General features: G+C 39.9%; 1 protein-coding gene and 1 long non-coding RNA gene across 4 annotated transcripts in view; one reads left to right on the forward strand and one right to left on the reverse strand.

Moving 5' to 3' along the window:
- Positions 1–248: 248 nt before the first annotated feature.
- LOC135319410 (uncharacterized) lies at positions 249–6,455 on the reverse strand. Its single transcript, XR_010377966.1, has 3 exons — positions 6,350–6,455; positions 1,411–1,546; positions 249–338 (listed from the first exon to the last, which is right to left on the reverse strand). It is a non-coding gene; the product is annotated as an uncharacterized LOC135319410 (long non-coding RNA).
- A 111-nt stretch (positions 6,456–6,566) lies between these two features.
- Positions 6,567–20,025, forward strand: part of RAB18 (RAB18, member RAS oncogene family) — a 35,302-nt gene continuing 21,843 nt past the window's right edge. The window contains exons 1-2 of one of the 3 annotated variants that reach the window (XM_010993634.3): positions 6,567–6,810; positions 11,131–11,186. In XM_010993634.3, the coding sequence (XP_010991936.1) occupies positions 6,743–6,810; positions 11,131–11,186 (124 nt within the window). In that variant the 5' untranslated portion in view covers positions 6,567–6,742. Of the gene's footprint in view, positions 6,811–11,130; positions 11,187–20,025 lie in introns of those variants that run through there. The other 2 variants (XM_031444551.2, XM_031444550.2) reach the window with 2 other exon arrangements.

Below are 20,025 nucleotides of genomic sequence, written 5' to 3' on the forward strand. Positions count from 1 at the left end.
AACTAAAAGGTGGTCCTTCAAAAGTTCAGAAATTTGATTAAAGCTTTAGCAAGAGTGACAGCGAAAAAAAAAAAAAAACTGAGATATCACAAATTACTAATATCAGAGAAAACAAGAGAGTTAAACACTATATACCCTGAATACATGAAAAGGATAATAACTCAACTCACATACATTCCACAGTTTAGATGAATTGGATTTATTACTCAAAAAACAACTACCAAAACTGACCCAGGATGACACAGATAACCCGAATAGTCCTGAATAATCAGTGCACAAGTAAAAGGTTTCCGAAAAAGAAATCTCCAGCCTCAAGTAATTTTCCTGGGAAATTCTGCCTGACAAATAAAGAAGAAACATTATCAAACTCAACCCAGTAGCTAAAGAAATTAAATCAATAATAAATAACTTTCTAAAAAATAAAACTCAAGGCCTAGATGGTTTTGCTGGTGAACTCTACCAAATATTTAAGGAAGAGTTAAGTTTGAATCGAGTTTAGGTTAATTCTCTACAATCTCTTCTAGAAAACAGAATACAGAACATTTTCTAACCCATTTCATGAGACCAGCATTACTCTGAAACAAAACTAGACAAAGACAGTACAAAGAAAACTATAGATCAATGTCTCCTATAAACAGAGACAGAAAAATTCTCTGGAAAATGTTAGCAAATTGAATGAAAATATTAGCAAACTAACTGGGGTTTATTTGGGAATATAAGCCTGGTCAGTAGTCAAAAACCAATCAATGTAATCCACTGTCTTAACAGGCCATATGTTCATATCAATTGATGCAGAAAAATTATTTGACCAAATTCAACAACGATTCATAATTAAAATTCAGAAACCTGGGATAGAAGGAAACTTTCTAAACTCCTATTTATAATTTCCAAAAAATGGAAACCAATGTCCTTCAATGGGTGAATAAACAAACTGCATTATATCCATACAACAGAATATTAGTCAGCCATGATAAAGAACAAATTATTGATACATGCAACAACTTGAATGCATCAAAGGCATTATTTTGAGTGAAGAAAGCTGATCTCAGAAAGTTACATGTGTATTATTCCTTTTACTTGATATTCTTAAAATGCCTATAGTGCTAAAACGCAGAGCAATGATTGCCAGGGACTGAAATCCCACCAGAGGAGCCAAAAAGGCATGCTGGCTACCTCCTGCGGGGACTTTTCCTCTCACCTGTCTCTCCCAAGTCCCCAGAGCCTTATCAGAACAACTCAACAAGGAAATGAACTCCAAGACTGCAAACCCAAGTTCCTGTGCCTATCAATGGAGGCAGGAGATACCTGGAAGGTGGGGCATTGTTTTGGAAAGTCTGCTTAGCCAGGGGCAGATGGAGCTTAGGGGGCAGGCTGGAGAGGAATGCCGCGGTCTCTTCACACCAGTAGTACCTGAACTGTAGCCAGGAAGGCCTGTTGCACTTGGACGTAAGCAGTCCTGTACAAGCCATGAGTCACAACGCTCGTGTTGGTACCTGTTCAGAGCATGTGAATTCTGCAAACAGCATTTCTAGTCTTCTCTTGAGCACTAGAGGAACAGCAAAAAGATGCAGAAAAGTCAGTGGCCTGAATTTGATCTTCTTTTCTCCCTTGCTGTCCCTTTCTTTGCTGTAAGCACACTGCAGACAGCAGACTCTGGAGGCCCTCCCATCACACCTGCAAGTCAGTTTTGATTACAATCCTTTCCTCCCTACTGGGCTTGCTCATAGGTCACCCCAAACTTCACATCTGAAAAATACTCCCTTAGATGTTCCCTTATAAGCTGATCATATCTTTTCAATATGGTAGAAAGAATTAATCCTAGAAGATGGATCTCTAAGGAAAAGGACTATAAGGTGTGTCTGAAGTCTGAGAAAGAATGATTCTTTTTTTTTCCCCAGGGGTTTAAGGGTCGTGGTGCACATGTGGAACAGAGCACCCAGGCCACATCGTTGGTTAGGAATGACATCTTCCTGATTCTTCTGTCTCCATGTCTCATTATCTGGCCTGAATTTCAGAAGCACAGCTCTGAAAGAGTTCTGAAAAATTTTGCCTCAAAGGCCCATCTTCATGTAAATTCAATGTGGCTGAAACATAACTCGTTTCCCTCGCCATTTTGGTCCTAAGTTTGCCTTCTTATTGGTGGCACTGAGGCTTAAAATGGCAGAGAAAGGCTTGATAGTTTTTGCACCCTTTTCTTCTCCTAGTCCTGCCCTGGGTATGGGGTAGTTATTCTTTGTGTCTTCTGTATGCATCCCTCCATTTCCAGCCTCTCAGTCACCCCCAACCCCCCCACCACCACCATATTCAAGTATCCCATAGTTTCCTCGGAGGTCTCCATTGTGTCAACTGAAAAAAAAGCACAACCTAAAAGTGGAGAATTACATTTTATTCAGTGGACTTGCTGAGGACTTGCATAAGCCCTGATACAGCCTCTCAGATCGCTCCGAGAGACTGTTCCAAAGAGGTAAGGGAAGAGCCAGGACATATAGAAGTTTTTGCAAAAAACAAACAAACAAAAAACAAAACAAAAATAGGTAGTCAAACATCAAAAGATGACTGCTAATTAAAGAAATAGACATCTCAAGGTAATGAATTTCACGCTTTTCTGTGTATGGGAAGATGCAAGAGTCCGGGCGTGTTGAGATGATTCCTTTGACATGTACCTTAACTATCTAGGGCCAGTCTCCTGTTTTTCTCCATCTTGAGTCCCCTCGGGGTGCCCTGCAGGTGGCTCTGTGGCCACATCATCCTTTGCTTATTGAAATGGCAGGAGACCGTCGTCCACAATGCCTTACTCCTGCCATTCCCTGATATTTCCTAGACATAGCCAGCTTTATCCAACTAGAAGATCATATTTTACGTGTCATCCTGTTGTCTTTATTTATACTCGGCCTGAAGAGTCACCCCCTTTCTTGTACTTGTCTAAACTGTACCCCTTCTAAGTCCTGCTGGCTTCATGAAGATTTTCCTGGCGGCTCTAAGCTTCAGTGATCAACCGCTCTTGTCTGAATTTCTGGAGCATTTATTGTCTGTATCACCTATTTAGCACAAAAAATACTACCTTGTCTTATCTGTGCATGAATGCTTGCTTCCTTTTCTAGCAGTACCTGGTAGAGATTGTGCATTAAGAATTCTTGAGGAGATTCCCCCTCCCCCGTAATGTTCAAGAGAGAGATTCAAGAGACACCCAAACCTAGATAAGCAGCAAATAAATAAGCAGACTACACCACTCCAAATTCCTGAGGTTGACGTGAGGTTTTTATATTTGCAAATATTTTTGGAGCCACTGCTCTATGCTTGGCATTGTAGTACATGCTGGAGACAGAACAATGAACAGGACACTAATCCATTCTGCTTTCAAGAAGCACACAGTCTGGTAGGAGAAATAAGCAGTTATAATGTTGTGGAGTATAGACCACAATAGACGCATAGGACAGAACACATCAGGGGAGCATGTAATGCTGATCTGGGAGGCCAGGGAGATCGTCCCAGAGAAAGGGATCCAAATGCTGGAACGTGGAGGATGAGTAGGAACTGCTGAAACAGAAGGTGTGTACATGCAGGGATGCGGCAGGGAGTGGGAGACGGAAGCCAACTAAGGCAGAAGGGCCAACAGGGTCCTGGAGACAAGCAAAATATGGCTCATTGAAAACAGGAAAGGAGTTTAATTTGGCTAGAACACAGAGTGCAAGGCATGGGATAGCAAGAGATGAGGTTGGAGGGGTAATCAGGGCTTATGATAAGATAAGAGTTGGAAGGGCAGTGAGGAGCATGTGGAACAGATAACTGGACTGGGTTTGCATTTAAGGGATACTGCCTTGGCTGCAGGGTGGAGAAGAGCCTGAGAGGAGAGAAGAATGGAGGCAGGAAGGCCAGTCAGGTAGGTGGTCCAGCAAAAGAATGATGGTGATGACCTGACTGCAGCAGCGGTAGTAGAGATGAAGAACGTGGATGCATTTCAGGGATGCCTCAGGAGGAGAACTGTGAGGACTACATGTGTGGAGGTGGGTGGTGAGGCGGAGGAAGCTGGGCGGGTGTTAATATCATTCCCTGAAAAGGAAATTGGGAGAAAAAACCAGTATAGAGGTCACAAGCCTTCAGCGTGATTCACATGCACCTGGGCAGAGCCACATGGGGTTCTCTTGGCAGTGTATGTTGGTCTCAACTTCAGGGGGGAAATCTCAGCCAGAGATGTAACTTTGGGACTCCTCAACGTTAGTGGGATGAGGAAGCTGAGAAAGTCTAAGAAGACAATGTGTGTGTCGAATAAGAAGATAAAACTAGGATGAAACCCAAAGAACACATATGCTTAAAAGGTGAACAGGAAGATCTTGCAAAAAATTGAGAAGTGGCCAAGAGGTAGGAGGAAATCCAAGAGAATATAGGGTTGCCAAAGTAGGTCAACAACATTACGTGCAGCATCAACACATACAGGCTTGGTGTTTAAAAATTTATTAAAAATTTTTTTTTATCTTGGTGTAAATAGTACCATGCCACAGTTCTCAAACTTTTTGGTTATACAAGATACTACACACTCTTACAAATTATTGAGGACTTGAAAGAGCTGATTATGTGGCCATGACTATTAATATCTATTAGAAATTGGAACTGAGAAAATTTTAAACATATGTATTAAACCATCTTAAAAATAATAAACCGTTCACTAGTTAATAAAAATGTTTATGAAAAATAAGTATTTTAAAACGAAAAAGTAGTGAAACGAGTGGCATTATTTTACATTTTTGCAAACCTATTTAATCTTGGCTTAATAGAAAACAGCTGAATTCTCAGATCTGGTTCTGCCTTCAATGCGTTTTGCTGTCACACTTTGTGTAGCCTCTGGAAAACTCTGCTGTAGTATCAGAGAATAAGAGTGAAAAAAGGAAACAGCATTTTGAGTAATTGTGAAAATAGTTTGATCTCTGAAGGGGATTTCTAGGGGTCTGAGGACTGCACTTTGAGAATCACTGCTCCAGGGTGGGAGAGCGGGACAGTACTGTGAGTCTCACTAACGAGCTTATTTTTTTTCTCTTCTTTTTTAATGTGGGGGGAGGTAATTAGGCTTACTTATTTACTTATTCTTAGAAGTACTGGGGATCCAACCCAGGACCTCATTCATGCTAAGCATGCATTCTACCATTTGAGCTATCCCCCCCCCAATAAGCTCTTGATACCATGGTCAAAAGTAGGCCTGATAGACTTGATTGAGGTTTCAAGGGCTGTTTTAAGAGACGTTGAGGTTGTCTGGTTGACATGACCTTCCAAAGTTAGGAATGGGCTCTAGAAGTCCCGTTCATCCATTCAACAATTATTTATTTAGCACATATTATGTGCCAGGAATACTCTAGACCCAGAGGGTATAACAAACGAAGCAGAAAAAGAAAATCCTTGCCTTCATGAAGCTTCACTTTTCTTTGGAGGAAGATTAGGTAGTGAACAAGTAAAGTAGTAAAATATACAGTATATTGGAGGGCAGTGCGTGATATGCAGAACAACGCCAAGAGTTACAGGCAATGTTGGAAGGATTTGCCAATTTCGAGGAGTAGGTGCTGGGAAGGCCTCAGTAAGAAGGCAACGTTTGAGCAAAGAGGGTGAAGGAGTCATTTAGATATCTGATGAGAGTTTTTCCTTTTTTAAAAGAAGGTGTTTAATTATTTAATTTTTTTGAGGGGGTAATTAGGTTTATTTATTTATTTTTTAGTGGAGGTACTTGGGATTGAACCCAAGACCTCATGCATGCTAGGCATGCACTCTACCACTGAGCTACACCCTCCCCCTTCCTTAATTTATTTTAAACTTTATTAATATGTACTCTTCAGTTAAGTGTCTACTGTAGCTGGCATTAGCTGCAAGTATATAAGAAGGTAAGACGGGAGACTAATGTTTATTTAGTGTCTGCCATGTACCGGGCACTTTGCTAATTTTTACACCTGAGGTCTGGTACCGTCTCTAAGGTTCACAACTCGCTAAGAAGACAAAACGTGTACAATTGGGTGTACACGTTTGGGTGTAACAGTAGGTCTGAAGTCGCACCACCAGAGTTTTGTATGCACCTATCTACCCGAGGTTTCGATCTCTCTTTGAAGATGAACGGAGGTGGGAAGGGTACTCATCCATTTAACAGAGCAGAAGCCAGGTTAATAATACCCTACCACATATTTTACAGGGCACTGGAGTTTACAAAGTGCCATCACAAATTAACTTAATCTTCATAACAATTCTAAGAAGCCGGTATTATTATTATATTGTAAGCAGTATTATTGCCCTCGACTGTGGGACACAGGATCAGAAGTCTAGGTAATATAAAGAGGTTATACGGTAGTTGGAATGTGAAATTAAGATAACCTACTTTCAAGCACAAAAGGAACAGCTGCTGAAATAAAACAGTACTATACTCGCCGACTCAGTCCCTTTCCAAGTTCGTGCACTGCGTAGGGAGGGTTAAGTCATGGCCGGGGCGGAGGAAGAGGCGGCGACCGCTGAACCCACGCATGGCTCTCTCCTTCTGCGCTTGCGCCAGGGAGGACGTCTCCGGAGAGACGCCTAGGACTCTGGGTTTGCGCAGACGCAGAGCTACCTCCGGGCGGAACTGGGGCGCCCGGGGCTCCTGCTTCCTAAACACCCGGTGCGAAAGGAAGGTGGCAGTGGCGCGGCGGGGCGCATGCGCGGACAGCTCCGCCGGGGGAAGAGTTGAGGGGCGGACCGGCGTTGGCAGCTGGGAGCGGAGCGGAGCAGGGTCAGGATGGATGAGGACGTGCTGACCACCCTGAAGATTCTCATCATCGGCGAGAGTGGCGTGGGCAAGTCCAGGTGAGGCGCGTCTGCGGGCCGTGAAGGCGGCGGCGGGGCTCTGTCTGCCGCGGTGGCCGCTGTCTCCTGGGCCGCGGCGGGAACGGTCAACGGCGGCCTCCGCTCGCGGGCTCCGCGGCCTCTCCCCGCTCGGCCCTGCGGCCTGCTCCCGCGCCGCCCGCCTGCGTCGGCCGGGTGCGCGGCCTCTGCCAGGCACCGGCTCCTTGGGTCGCTTCCCCTCCTGTCGCACTGAGAAAAAGCAATTCCAAGGGCGCCACTCGGCCAGCCAGTTTGCTACCGGGGAGCCCAGGGCGTGGCGGGCGGGTTTGGGCCCGAGTCCGGCCGAGGGCAAGGCCTCTCTCGGCCCGCGGGGCTCAGGTTCCCTGTCACCCCGCGAGCTGAGAGTCGTAACTTTACCACTGTGGGATTTCTGTCGGGCTTTCTCTGAATCCGTAATGTTCTACATAGGAGGTTTCGTGACGCCGTAGTCACATTCCTGGCCTATTTTGGTGCACCCCGTAGCCGTTTTTTTTTTTTTTTTTATATGAGTCAGCTGTGAAAGAACTCACCCGTCATCTGACTGCTTGAATAATTAACTTTAGTCTCAGATGCTAGAGCCTAAGCTGTGGACCACTTGAAAATCAAGTGTGATTGTCACTTCTTATTCTGCCACATCACATCAAGGTAAAAGGACCCGTTAGTGTTTGTCTTTTCTTTCTTGACTCTTGGGGAAAAATAGTATTGACAGTTAAGAGTCGAGTGTAAAGGAAGACGTGGAGCCCGATGGGTGTTGCAAGAGGGTTGTGATTTCATCTTGGTGTTAGAACAAAGTTCTCCAGGTGAAGTTATCCTTCCCTCTGAGTACGCGAGTAGGCTGTATTCTACGCTGCTTTGCTCTTTAAACAATATCCGGATTCCAGGAGCTATCCCTCCTGATAAATTTATCTTTCAGATCAGTTCTTGAAATCTTACTTTTTTAGATATTTGAGGATTTGAAATCTTATTCTGTAATATGTTCTGAAATTTTATGTATTTTTAAAGTACGAGAATACATTTTCATAGTTTTCCTCTTTTAATGTACTTGTGTATTAGAATGAGAGATTTGGACATAACAAGGAATAAATTAATGAAACACTATGGGCCAGCAAAATAATATGATTTGTGTGTGTATATGTTATTTAAAGGGCTGAATAAAATCATTTTCATGATCACCGTCTGTTAGGTTTGAGGGTTAAAAAGTTAGATAGTATGTGAACATTGTCTTGATAGGAATTCCATAGCCTTGTGTCTTTTTTTTTTTTTTTCCTTCTTCTTCTTGAAATGTAACCCTCAGATAGGTTAAGGCCTATAAAATTGCTGATTTTGAGGTCAAGAATGGTTGGATGTCATTTCATGTGGTTGGCACTTGTCCTGTATGTATTGGATGGATGACTGGTTAAGCTGTCTTAACATTTTCTGGAAGGTTAACTGGAGGTACATTGTTCACACAATTGAGGTTCTTCCTCTAGAGTAAAATCTGTTAAGTGGATTTATTCGTTTCCTTGGTTCCTTCCCCTCAAACATTTATTTGGATTTAATCTGCTCCAGACTTTTTCTCAGTACTCAGTGGTGAATTGTCAGCTGCTCACTGTAAAATTTTAACACCTTTATCTCTTTCAGGAAAGGATTATATTTAGGGAGAAAGTTGGCTTGCTTTTCTAGCTAGATAGACATTATTGGTGTATGTGATATGCTATGGAAAACAACCCTGAACACTTACCTTTCTGGATAAGATGAGAATTAATGACTCTTTAGAAGCCTATGCTTTTTAAGAAGAATTAGTACAAAAACATTTGTTACAGATAAAATCTCACAGGGTTGTTCTAACCAACAGTTTCTATTTCTTCATAGATTTAGAGTCAGTGCAAGTGAGATGACACTTGTGTTGTTGAGAAATCATTGTGCAACAAAGGACATCTTAATGAATTGAAAGTAATGGGTTATTTTTCCAGTTTATTTCAGACTTGGATTGTAATGAGCCTGTGTGAGGGCAGCCGGGAGATCAGAATCATGAAACTGGTCCTGCCACGTGTGTGATCTTGTGTGAGACACTGGAGCACTCTGGGCCTTCATTTCTTCATTTGAAAAATGAGGCTGGAGTAGAAATCTCTCAAACCATATCTAGTGTTAAATGTATAAGATTCTTTAATTCTGTGGCTAGCCAGGGTGAAGTAAAGAAGTAGCAAGGGGTTTCAGAAATTGGAAGAGATTATGGAGACTTTCTGTAATCTAAATTGCTATGCCTCTTATATCCCCATCCTTTTGGCCAGTTTCATTTGTAAGTTAAGGAATGCAGATTAGCTATAATCACACTGTGTATTATTAATTTGGCCTCCTCTGAGTGGAGTGGTGGTTGTAACTTCTTCCATCTAGATCCCTGCGTAGAGAGTGTTTTGCTCCTTTAACTTTGAAAATATGAAGACTTAAACCTTTTGGTTCTTAATCATTTTCAGGTTGTGGATTTCTTTCAAAATCTAATAGAATAATAGACTCTCTGCCTAGAGGAATGCATATATGGAATTTAGAATACCTTTCAAGCTAACAGTGTACCCTGGTTAATCTCTGTTGGCTTATACTCAGAGCTTGCATTAAAATTTGTTGCTTTGCACTGTACGAAGTCCCTACCTTTCCTGAGATATCACTGATGACAACCGATGCTGTTAGGATTAGCAGTTATGTCAGAAAATCCCCAGCTCAGTGTCTGGCACATTGTCGATGTTCAGTAAATAATAACCAATACTGTTATTATTTATATTATTATTATTATTATTATTATTATTATTATTGTATTATTATCATTACTACTCAGCAAGTTTCTATGTTTTTGTAATAATATTTTCTGTGGTGACCAAGTATAGATGCATATCTTTTCTATTCTTAAATTGTGGGTAACTGAAATTTTTAGTGAAATCTTCACTTTTGTTAAAGTCTAATGTTGGGAAGAGAAGAAAATTTTTATGAGTAGTCTTTTCAGATTCTTATTAGTACTGTCACCTGACTCATGTTGGAAGTAAGTAAAATTAGTTGTGGTCGAGAGGGGTCAGTGTTAAGCAGAAAAATCTATGATTTGATTCTTCTGTTTGCTTTGCTTTTGTGGTGCTGGTTTTATGATAAACATCACAAAGAAAGCAAAACCATGAAAAGGAGAGTTAGTCCTTTAAATGGGATTAATGACACTGGGTTTGGAAACTACCAAGAGGCCATTATGTTTTGCAGTATGCCCTATTAACAAAAAAAAATCTAGCAGCAATAATTAAAAACTAGAAATATTCATACTTTTTTTTCCTGCAGTTCAGATGTGATAGCTGTTGCTTTGATTTTACTAATGCAAACAGTCAATGGAGTAGTCTCGTCCTACTTAGGAGATAATGTGAGGGCAGACTGATTACTTTTATAAACTTACAGCTTTAACAAAAGCTTAGATTTCATTTTTGAAGAGCTTCTAATAACTGACACTTCTGCCTTTTAGTAAATAAAATAATTCTGGGAAACAAAATCTTAGTGCACTCTTAGGTGTCTTTTCTGTCATTTCATGCCTTCTTTCCTAGTTTCTGTACCATTTCCCAGGATTAGTCCTTTGTTGTCTCTTACCATGATCATGGCAGTTGTCTTACGTTGATTTTCTTGCATTTTTTTTTTCTTTGCTGGCATTAACTTTTCAAAATGTAGAGCATTTCTTGCCATTCCTTTCTTTGAAAGCTTTTCATAGCTCCCTGTTGCTTGCTTGGTTTCATGCACCCTATGCAGCATTTGCCAGAGATGCCTGTTCTGGCCATCATTTGATTTCTCTACCTTCACTTTTTATTGTATCTTTTCTTTTCACTTAGATAACAGTCATACTACTTGTTTCAAAATGCTAGACTTCACACCTTTCTGTTTTTATTTGAATCCAGAGTGGATTAGGCATCAGATTTTTAAAAAATTAATTTGTTGCATTCCAGGAGACTTATTTTCCCCCTTTCATCCATGTCAGTTAAAGCATGACATGCTGCTAACACTAGCACAGTTCTGTTTTTAAAAAGAAAAAACCACAATCCTTTTCACATTTGGGTTATTTAGCAGGGGAGCATGGAGAGTATATTTTCTAGTAAACTACTTTGCTCTTGGGATTCTTTAATCATCTTTCCAATAACTTAAATCCTCTGTATATATATACACCGAGGTAGTATTTCTGGGAGCAGACTACATCAGCTATTCTTATCTGCATCTAATCTGTGACAAAATATAATAACCATGAACGTTTAGCAGATGATTAGAAAGAAAAGTCAAATTCCTAATCTGTCTTTTTAACATCTCTTCTAGCCTGCTCTTGAGGTTCACAGATGATACTTTTGATCCTGAACTTGCAGCAACAATAGGTAAGCCTGCGTTTAAAAATACAGTAGAGCAGGAGGGAGGCGCGAGGCAGGAGCGGGCGGCTGGGCTCGGCAGCACATCCAGCGCAGCGTGGCGCCCCGGGCCTGGCCCCATGCCCACAGCCCTGCAGGACCGCCCTTGAGCGCGGGCGCCCCTCCCGCGCCCCCCGCCCGCCGGCACTGTAGCCGCCATGGCTCGGCCGGGCGGCCTGGCGCTCCCCAGGCTCCGCGCCGGCCGGAAGACGCTGTTGGCGGCCGCCGCGGGCGTGGTGATGCTGCTGGTGCTGGTGGTGCTCATTCCGTGCTGGTGAGCTCAGGCAGCCCGGATTGCCGCTATGAGATGCTGGGTACCTGCCGCATGGTGTGCGACCCCTGCCTCGCGCGGGGCCCCGGCGCCACAGCACGGTCTCTGGCTTCATCATCTATTCGGATTGAGCTCCCCGCCTCCCCTCCATCCCCTGTCCCCTACGGGGCTCCTCTCCCGGTGGGGCAAAGAATGACGCGTCCCTTGCCACCCCCTGGCTGCCCGTCGCGGTTGCAGGCCCTCCCGGCTATGACGCCCCCGGCCCGCCCTTGGCACCGCCTGGGCCGCAGCTAGCCCTCCCGCCGGCTCGCCGCAGAGCCGGGTCCATCGTGCCCTTCCCGGTCCCCGGGAGGCAGTGTTGACCACCTCCGCTCCATCCGGCCTGCGCTGTATATTTGTACAATAGGATTGTTTATTGCCCACCCTGCCGGCCAGCCCACCCCAGCTTGGGGAGAGGTCTCCGCAGGGTCGCTCCCTGCTCCATGCACTGCCCACCTGATCTGGAATAGTGCTGTTGGGGGAGGGGTGTGTTGGGGGCTGGGTAGCTTCCCAGCTCTCCTTACAGCCCCAGCCAGGCTGCGCCCCGTCTGACCAAAGCTATAATAGAAACACTTCCATGCCGGAAAAAAAAAATACAATAGAAATGCCAAATATTTTCTTGCCTTTAGACTGTTTTTTCTAACTCCCCTGCCTTCCTCTCACCAACCCCATTGCCTCCATGTCTATTGAAATCTTACTTGTCTTTCAACTCTTTACTTTGGTGTCATTAAATTTCTGGAGCTTTTGTAGATTTCACTGAGCGAAAATAACTTCCTTATCTGTAGTCTCATGGTGCTTTGTTAACACTGTGGGTATTGTGATAATCTGTATACGCATTTCTCTCCTGTGCTTGGACTGTCCTTTATTTAGCAGCATACAGTTACTTGTTTACTGTATCCCAGGCACCGTCCTACGAGGTGGGTTACGCGAGGAATAATACAGACGTGGTCAGTATCACCTAACAGTAGAGTGTATTAATTTTGTATTTTTAGTGTGTGCTACAGTATCTGTCATGTATTCTGAACTCATCGTATTTATTGATATTAGTTATTAAAGCTTCTTAGAAGCAGTAATACTTAAATGTCTTTTAGAAGTGAAATTTAGATTTCCTGAGTGGTTTGCTGCACCAGCTATTAGAATATATGAGAAGGTGGAGCTAAATATTTCGGTATCCCTTTTGGGGAGTAGCTGACTGTGTAAGGCATAAGAGCCAGCTTGCAGTAGTGGGAAGGGCTGAGTCAGAGCAGAGTGTTGGTCTTGGTTCTGCCTTCAGCCTTGTCATCTTGAGCAAGTCATTTAACTTCATTGTCTTCATCTGTGAGTTGAGGAGTTCTGATGACAGGGTACATTTTTCTTCCAGGTCTAAAATTTTGTGATCTGATGTGTAGAATGTAGTAAAGATGATCCTAGTATTATTATTAGGGAAAATAAAGAGTTTTAACTGGCTTGATTTGTTCTCATTTATTGTTATATCCTACTCAGGTTTCCTGTTAATATTTATCACATATGCTTAATCATTCTCTCTACTTTCACACACACAGTATTCTTGTTTTTGTCTAATTGTTTGAGAGGAAATGGCAGACATGATGTCTTCAGTGTGTATTTCCTAAATGACCATGGATACTGTTCTGCTGTATACAGACAGATTTCACCAGTTGTCCCACCAATGTCTTACATAGCAAAAGAAAAATAATTTCTAAAAAAAAAATTCATAGAGACAAAAAAAATACTAAGAAAAGCAATTTCTGGTCCAGGATTCAGTCAGGATCACACATTGAATTTGTTTATTTTTAAAATTTTTTTATTGAAGTATTGTTGATTTACAATGTTGTGTTAGTTTCAGGTATAAAGCAAAGTGATTCAGTTATGTATATACATAAATACATTTTTTTTCTTTTCAGATTCTTTTTCAGTGTATGTTAACTATACACACATTGAATTTGGTTATTTTTCTTTAGTCTCTTTTAATCTGAACATTTCTTCCGTCTTTCCTTGTCTTTCATGGCCTTGACATTTTCAACAAGAGTACATACAGATCAGTTATTTTGTAGACTATCCTTCAATTGCATTTTTCCAGCGTGTCCTCATGGTCAGATTCAGTCATGCATTTTGGGCAGGAATTCTGCAGAAGTGCTTCTGAGAGCGTGGTGTGTGTCTGTACCATTGTTGGTGATGGGACTTTGGTTACTTAAGCTGATATGTACCAAATTTCTCCACTGTAAAGTGTCATGCTGTCATTCCAACTGTGGTGGTTCTCAGATGGTGGTTTTTCAGATTCCATCATTCCATTTATATTTCTCATTTAGAATTCTGTAAGGAAGAATTCTTTTTTGTTTCTTTCTTTCCATCAATATGGGCTCATAGTGCCTCTAAATGTTTAATAAATTTTATCAGGCATTACTTAGCTTTTGTATGACATACTAACATTTACGGACTTACTCTTATGTTTATAAAAGGAATCACTTAAAACACTAGTAATTCAAAATATGTTTTAATTTGGTGTTGGTGTATTACTTGCTCCTTTAAAAAAGATTAGTAGTAACACTTGATTTTGCTCAGAACATACCTGGAAATGGGTAGTGAGGAGTATAAGAACAGTAACCAGTAGGAAATAAACCTGCCTAGAGCTAAAATGTTACTAAGGGGGCAATCTTAAATGTAATATAAACTATCTCCGTTTCACACTGAAACGTAATCGAGAGCTTGTAGAATGACAGATATTTGTTGTCCTTATTACTAAAGACTGCTTTAAAAACAAATACTAAGATTGTAGCATACTGATGGGAATATACATAATTTGTTCCCCAAATGGGCCCTGGGTTTTTAAAAGTGTCTTTTTCATTTAGGCTTCAGAGTATTTTCTGCCCTAGGTTTTAACCAATATACACACGAGTTTTAAAAACAAAAACAATTATCTCAGTTGTTAAGGGTCTTATGAAAATTAGTGTTTTGTGGAAAATTAATATTTTACCTCACAGCAAAATATTTAAAAAGCACACCTTTGTCTTTCAGTGACATAGTGAAACCCTCAAGTTTCTGTCTTGTATAAATTAATCTTTTTCTTAATTGTTGGATTTGAAGATGGTACTATAAGGTTGGCATTTTGTTCACTTGCTTTCTGAGAGTTGGCTAATAACAATGTAGAGATGGAGAAACTAAAACAAACCCCATAATCCACTATTCTTGAAGGCAGCTAAAACCCCAAGCCCCAAAATAGGTGGAATGGCTGCCAGAAGCAGGAGATTGAGCAGGCCGCATGTGGGAGGAAGCAGGGAGGATGCTGCAGCCACAGAGCTCAGAGCCAGCAAGAGATGCTTCATGAAGTTGAGAGGCCAACCCTGAGGTGCAAAACCTGTATTCCTTGTTTGTAAAGGCAGAGTGGGTTTCAAAAGCTAATGGCAGGAGTTAACCTGTGTCTGGTTTGATTCGAAGAAGGGGAGACGAAGCCAAACAAGGAGTCACACAAACAAGCCATTTTCGTGTTTGTCTGTCTCTGTAGCAGTAGGGGAGGAGATGCCTTTGCAGTCTGCCTGTCTTCCTTGGCTGTTGAGAAGTAAAAAACTAAACAATTCTCATGTAAAACCCTGTATCAAGACAGAGCTTTGCTGGTGTAGAACTGAGCTACCATGGCCTTCTTCATGATCCTCTGCAGATACCTGGTCTAGGAAAACCTCATTGCCTACAAAGATGGCTTAACTAAAGGAATCCAGCTCCAGGCCACGACCACCACTCAAAGATCAGAAAGGAACAGAGAAGTGGAAAAAACAAAGGACAGATGGAGAATACTCATCGGGAAAAATGTTGCTGTAAAGGAGATGAAAATAATGACCAAATATTTTGCCATGAATTTAAAGTCCTTAATGAAATATTTACAACTGAGACCACAAAGCAGTGTGTAAGGACTCGGAGAAGAGACAGTGTGACTACATGAGAAAAGGCAATGTTAAGCCACTTGAGTGGAAAGAAAAATAAATAAAATTAAAACCATCACTGAAATGAAGAATGAAAGAAAATAAAACCATCACTGAAATGAAGGTGAAATTGGAAAAAATCACAAGGGGCAATAGAGACTGTGGAAAACAGTAAAGAACATGGAGGCTAGAAATGGAAAAAGTGGATAGAATTTGCCAAAATGAGCAAAAATGTTAAATTAGAGTGAGAAAGTGACAGATACAGAAATCAGAAAAGGAGATTGTCCATATGTATATTTGTGTTGCAGAAGTAGAAACATAATGAAACACAATGCGTGATGATATAACCCAAGATAACATTTCTGGTACAAAAACAAACGAACACAAAATTGTAAGAATATTTAGACCAAGTTTTTGTTTGTAACATGGGAGTGTTTGGAAAAACTAAAAAGGCATTGGATTTCCCTTGCTATGACTGGGCCATATGATGGTCTTTGCCTGAGATATTTAATCACCTGCACAGATACAGTTGGTTGAAATTTATGCATGGGTGTTAGATCCTTACAGAAAGTCATTATGCTACCTTTGCATAGTCTAATTAAATAGGCAAATTTTGCTTCATGCTAGGTTTTTTTTTTGTTTTTAATTTACCCAGTTTTAGGTAGCCTTTGATTATACAGTGATTTAAGTAAAACTTTTTTAAGATTAAAAAAATAGAAAATTTAAAACTGGTTCTGTACTTAAGACAGTTTTATAAGCTATTAATCTGTTTGTAACACTTATAATTGTTAAAACATGTGAAAATATGTTTTGAGTGTTGATGCATTTTGACTAAAGTTAGGCAAATTTTGGTTTTTGTTGGTTGACTTAGATTAGTGATTAAGTTTTTAGAAATACCCAAAACTGTTGGGATTCTAAGGGCAGAGATCAAAGCTGTTCCACCCACAAGTTACCTTATAGTTTGTGCTTACTTAACAGAAAGATAATTTAATTAAAATGGAAAGTAGTGTTTATATATTTTTTTATTGCCATAACATAAACTTGTTAAAGTATTTGGAAACATGAGATAATTCAAAGAAAAGTAGAACTATTCTGTTTCATATAATTTCATTTATTTAAATATTTTAATTGGAACAAAGCAATAAAAATGACTAACATTTCTTTATTTAGAATAATAATAAATGGTCTTTGTTATATACAAATTGCTTCCTTTTTCCATTTTACTTAGAGATTAGGAAAGATTGTGATTTTTTTTTCATATGCCTTTCCAGCATTGTGTAATGGCTGATAGGCTTTTTTATACTGAAATACCCTCGCTTTCCTAGATAAGTTTGACATATTCGATGTATTTCTGTATTCTGTTGAGTAATATTTAATTTAGAATTTTTACTTTTATTTTCATATATAATATGGTCACTCCTTTTTTGTATTTTTTTATTCAGGATTTGGCATTGAAGTTGATTGGTCTGTAAAATGAAGGGACATTCCATCTTTTAAAGTTTTCTTTACTTGCTTAAACAGTATTGGAATTATCTGTTCTGTAAAGGTTACATTTCATCTGTGAGTCAGTCTGATCCTGTCCTTTATTGACCATTCAGCCTCTTCAAGTTTTCTATTTCTTAAACAGTCTTGGGATTGTAACTAGGAAAGAATCCCAATTTATTTCTTAAGTTAATTGCATATAGTATTCTTTTAAACTCTTCATTATCTCTGTTTATGCTTTCTCATTTCTAAACTTGTATATTTTTGTTGTCTCTCTTTCCCATAAGGGATATATCTATTTTATTGTTTGAGGAATTGCTTTATTTTTTTCCCACTTTTTCCTTCCTAATTTTATCTTGGTTTATTTGTTTAGTTTCTTAAGATGATTGTTAAGTTTCCTTATTTTTTGTCTCTATTTTTAATAAAGATGTCCTCTGTGTGGGGGAAGGTATAGCTCAAGTGGCAGAGTGCATGCTTAGCATGCGTGAGGTCCTGGGTTCAATCCCCAGTACCTCCTTGAAGAATAACTGAATAAATTAATTACCTCCCCTACCAAAAAAAAAAAAAAAAAAAAAGATGTCCTCTAAGAACAAGCTTTACTGTGTCCCACAGATTTTGGTAGGCTGTTTGTTTTCCTTTGCTCTCTGGATAGTTTGAATTTTCAGTTCTGCTTTCTTCTTTGAACATTTGAAATCTTAAAATGTTTCTTAAGTTCCAGGCTTTTTTCAGCTGTTTCTTATTTACTGGAATATGATACCTGTTTGTAGTGAGACCACCCCTCCGCGCCCTCCCTGACCCAGCCTCATGTCCATCAGCAAGAGTCATGTTAGCCTTGGGATTTAGCCTGCTTCTGACAGGACCTTCCTCCATGCCCTCCTTTCATCTCCAGATGCTTTCTTCCTTGCTGTTGCTAGCTGCCACAAGCCACCAGGCATCATCACTGGTTTCCCCTTTTCGTGGAGTCACCACTGAAAGCCCTGGCCTCCCAGCTTAGTCTTCATTCCCCAGACTCTGATTTTCTTTTCTCACCCTCAGCTCCCTTGCCTTCTCAACTCTTGTCTTCTGAGTTAGCAGGGCACTTGTCACATTTCATTGTTAATACTTTTTAAGTTATTAGTAAACTCCGATTTGTGGATCTAGGTCCTCATAATCTCATTCTTCATGGATCCTTAAATCTTTTATGGTAATTGTCTTGATGCCCCCCTCCTTGTTATCCTCTACCCTCCAACCAAAAAGAATCAAAATAGCAGGTGAAGGAGGCATTTTTGTTATATTCCTTACTTAGAGATTAAGCTCTTGCCTCCCTAGACTTAGTAAGAGAGGACTAAATCCAGCCTCCCAGCTTCTAGCTTGGCATTCTTTAATCACAGCACAGTGATACAACTCAGCAATAAAAAGAATCAAACACAGGTCTGAACAGAATGTCAAAAATGCTAAACATACAGGGAAGCAGCAAAATTAAATATATCAGTTAGTTAAACGTGAATGGGTCCTGTTTTCTTAATAGGCCCAGTTAATTAACAAAGCAGCTGTAATAGTCGTAAACAAGAAGGCACCAAATAGAGAGGCAAAGTGTAAAAGCAAAATCTGTTCAAAACACAAGAGAAGAATTTGATGAAAACCGGTTTGTTAAGAGATTGCTTATATCTCTTTCATAACAGATAGATCCAAAAGACACACAAAAAAAGGCCAGGGGGAAAATAGAATAACAATCAACAAATATTTTGAAGGAAGAATGCATGGCTTTAAAAGTTCACAGAACAGTTTTACTAAATCAGTCTTGGACTTGGCAGCTAAGTAAACCTTAAATTGTAAAAGAAACAGAAATCTTACAATACATGTTATCTGATAATTTATTCTTTCAGAAAACATTTTTGATCTATTATGTTCCTAGCGTATGAGTTGGTAGTAGGATTTTTAAAAGTTACCGTACAGTAAAATTGACCCTTTTTTGGTATAGTTCTTTGAATTTTAACATATATATTATAACAAATGTATATAGTCATATAATCACTACCACAATTAGGATACCAAACAGTGCCATCATCCTGAAGAAGTCCCCTAGTGCCATCCTTTTTCAATGACACTTTTCCCCTGCCTTCCTGCCAAACCACTGGTCAGCCCTTTGTGACTATAGCTTTGTCTTTTTGAGAATGTCATACAGCTGGAGCATAGTATGTAAACTTTCAGACTGAATTTTCTCACTTAGCATAATGCATTTTGTGCTGTATCCAAGTTGTTGTGTGTCAGTAGTTTGTGCCGTTTGGTTGCTGGGTTGTATTCCATTATATTTCAGAGCTGGTTTATCCATCCACCTCTTTTAGAACTTTTGAGTTGTTTCCAGATTTGTATGATTACAAATAGATCTGTTATAAACATTCAGGTACAGGATTTTATGTGAATATTAATTTTTATTTCTGTAGAGTAAATATCCAGTAATGGGATTGCTGGATCATACAGTAAATGCATGTTTAACTTTAGAAACAGTTTGCCTATTTTTTCTATAAAGTCATTGTATCATTTTACATTTCTGCCAGCAGTATATGAAAGTTCTTGTTTGTCCACAGCCTCGTCTGTTATACTTGGTATGATCAGACTTTTATTAAACTGCAGTCATTCTGATAGGTGTGTATTGGTAATCTCATTGTGGTTTAATTTGCATTCATGCAATGGCTCATGGTTTTGAGCATCTTTTAAAGTTCTTATTGTGGAGTTCTGAGTTCTTTATATATTCTGCATGCAAGTCCTTTGTTAGATGAAATATGCTTTGCAGATATTTTTTTCTTAGTGTGGGGCTCTTGTCATTCTGTTAACAGTTTATTTCTTAAAGTAAAAGTTGTTTATTTTTATGCAACTCAAGTTATCAATTTTTTCTTTTATGGATGTTGATTTCAGTGTTGTATCTTTTGCTTAATAGATGGTTGCAGTGATTTTATCCTGTGTTTTCATTTAGAACTTTTATAATTTTATAGTTTATATTAGGTCTGTGATTCATTTTGAATTAATTTTTGGATACAGTGTGAAGTATGTGAATCCAAGTCCTTTTTTCTTTTCCTCTTTCTAAAACTCTTTTTTTGTTGTTGTTGGTATATGGAGATCTAGTTTT

This window comes from Camelus dromedarius, chromosome 26, assembly GCF_036321535.1.
Source record: "Camelus dromedarius isolate mCamDro1 chromosome 26, mCamDro1.pat, whole genome shotgun sequence".
Lineage (NCBI taxonomy): Eukaryota > Metazoa > Chordata > Mammalia > Artiodactyla > Camelidae > Camelus > Camelus dromedarius.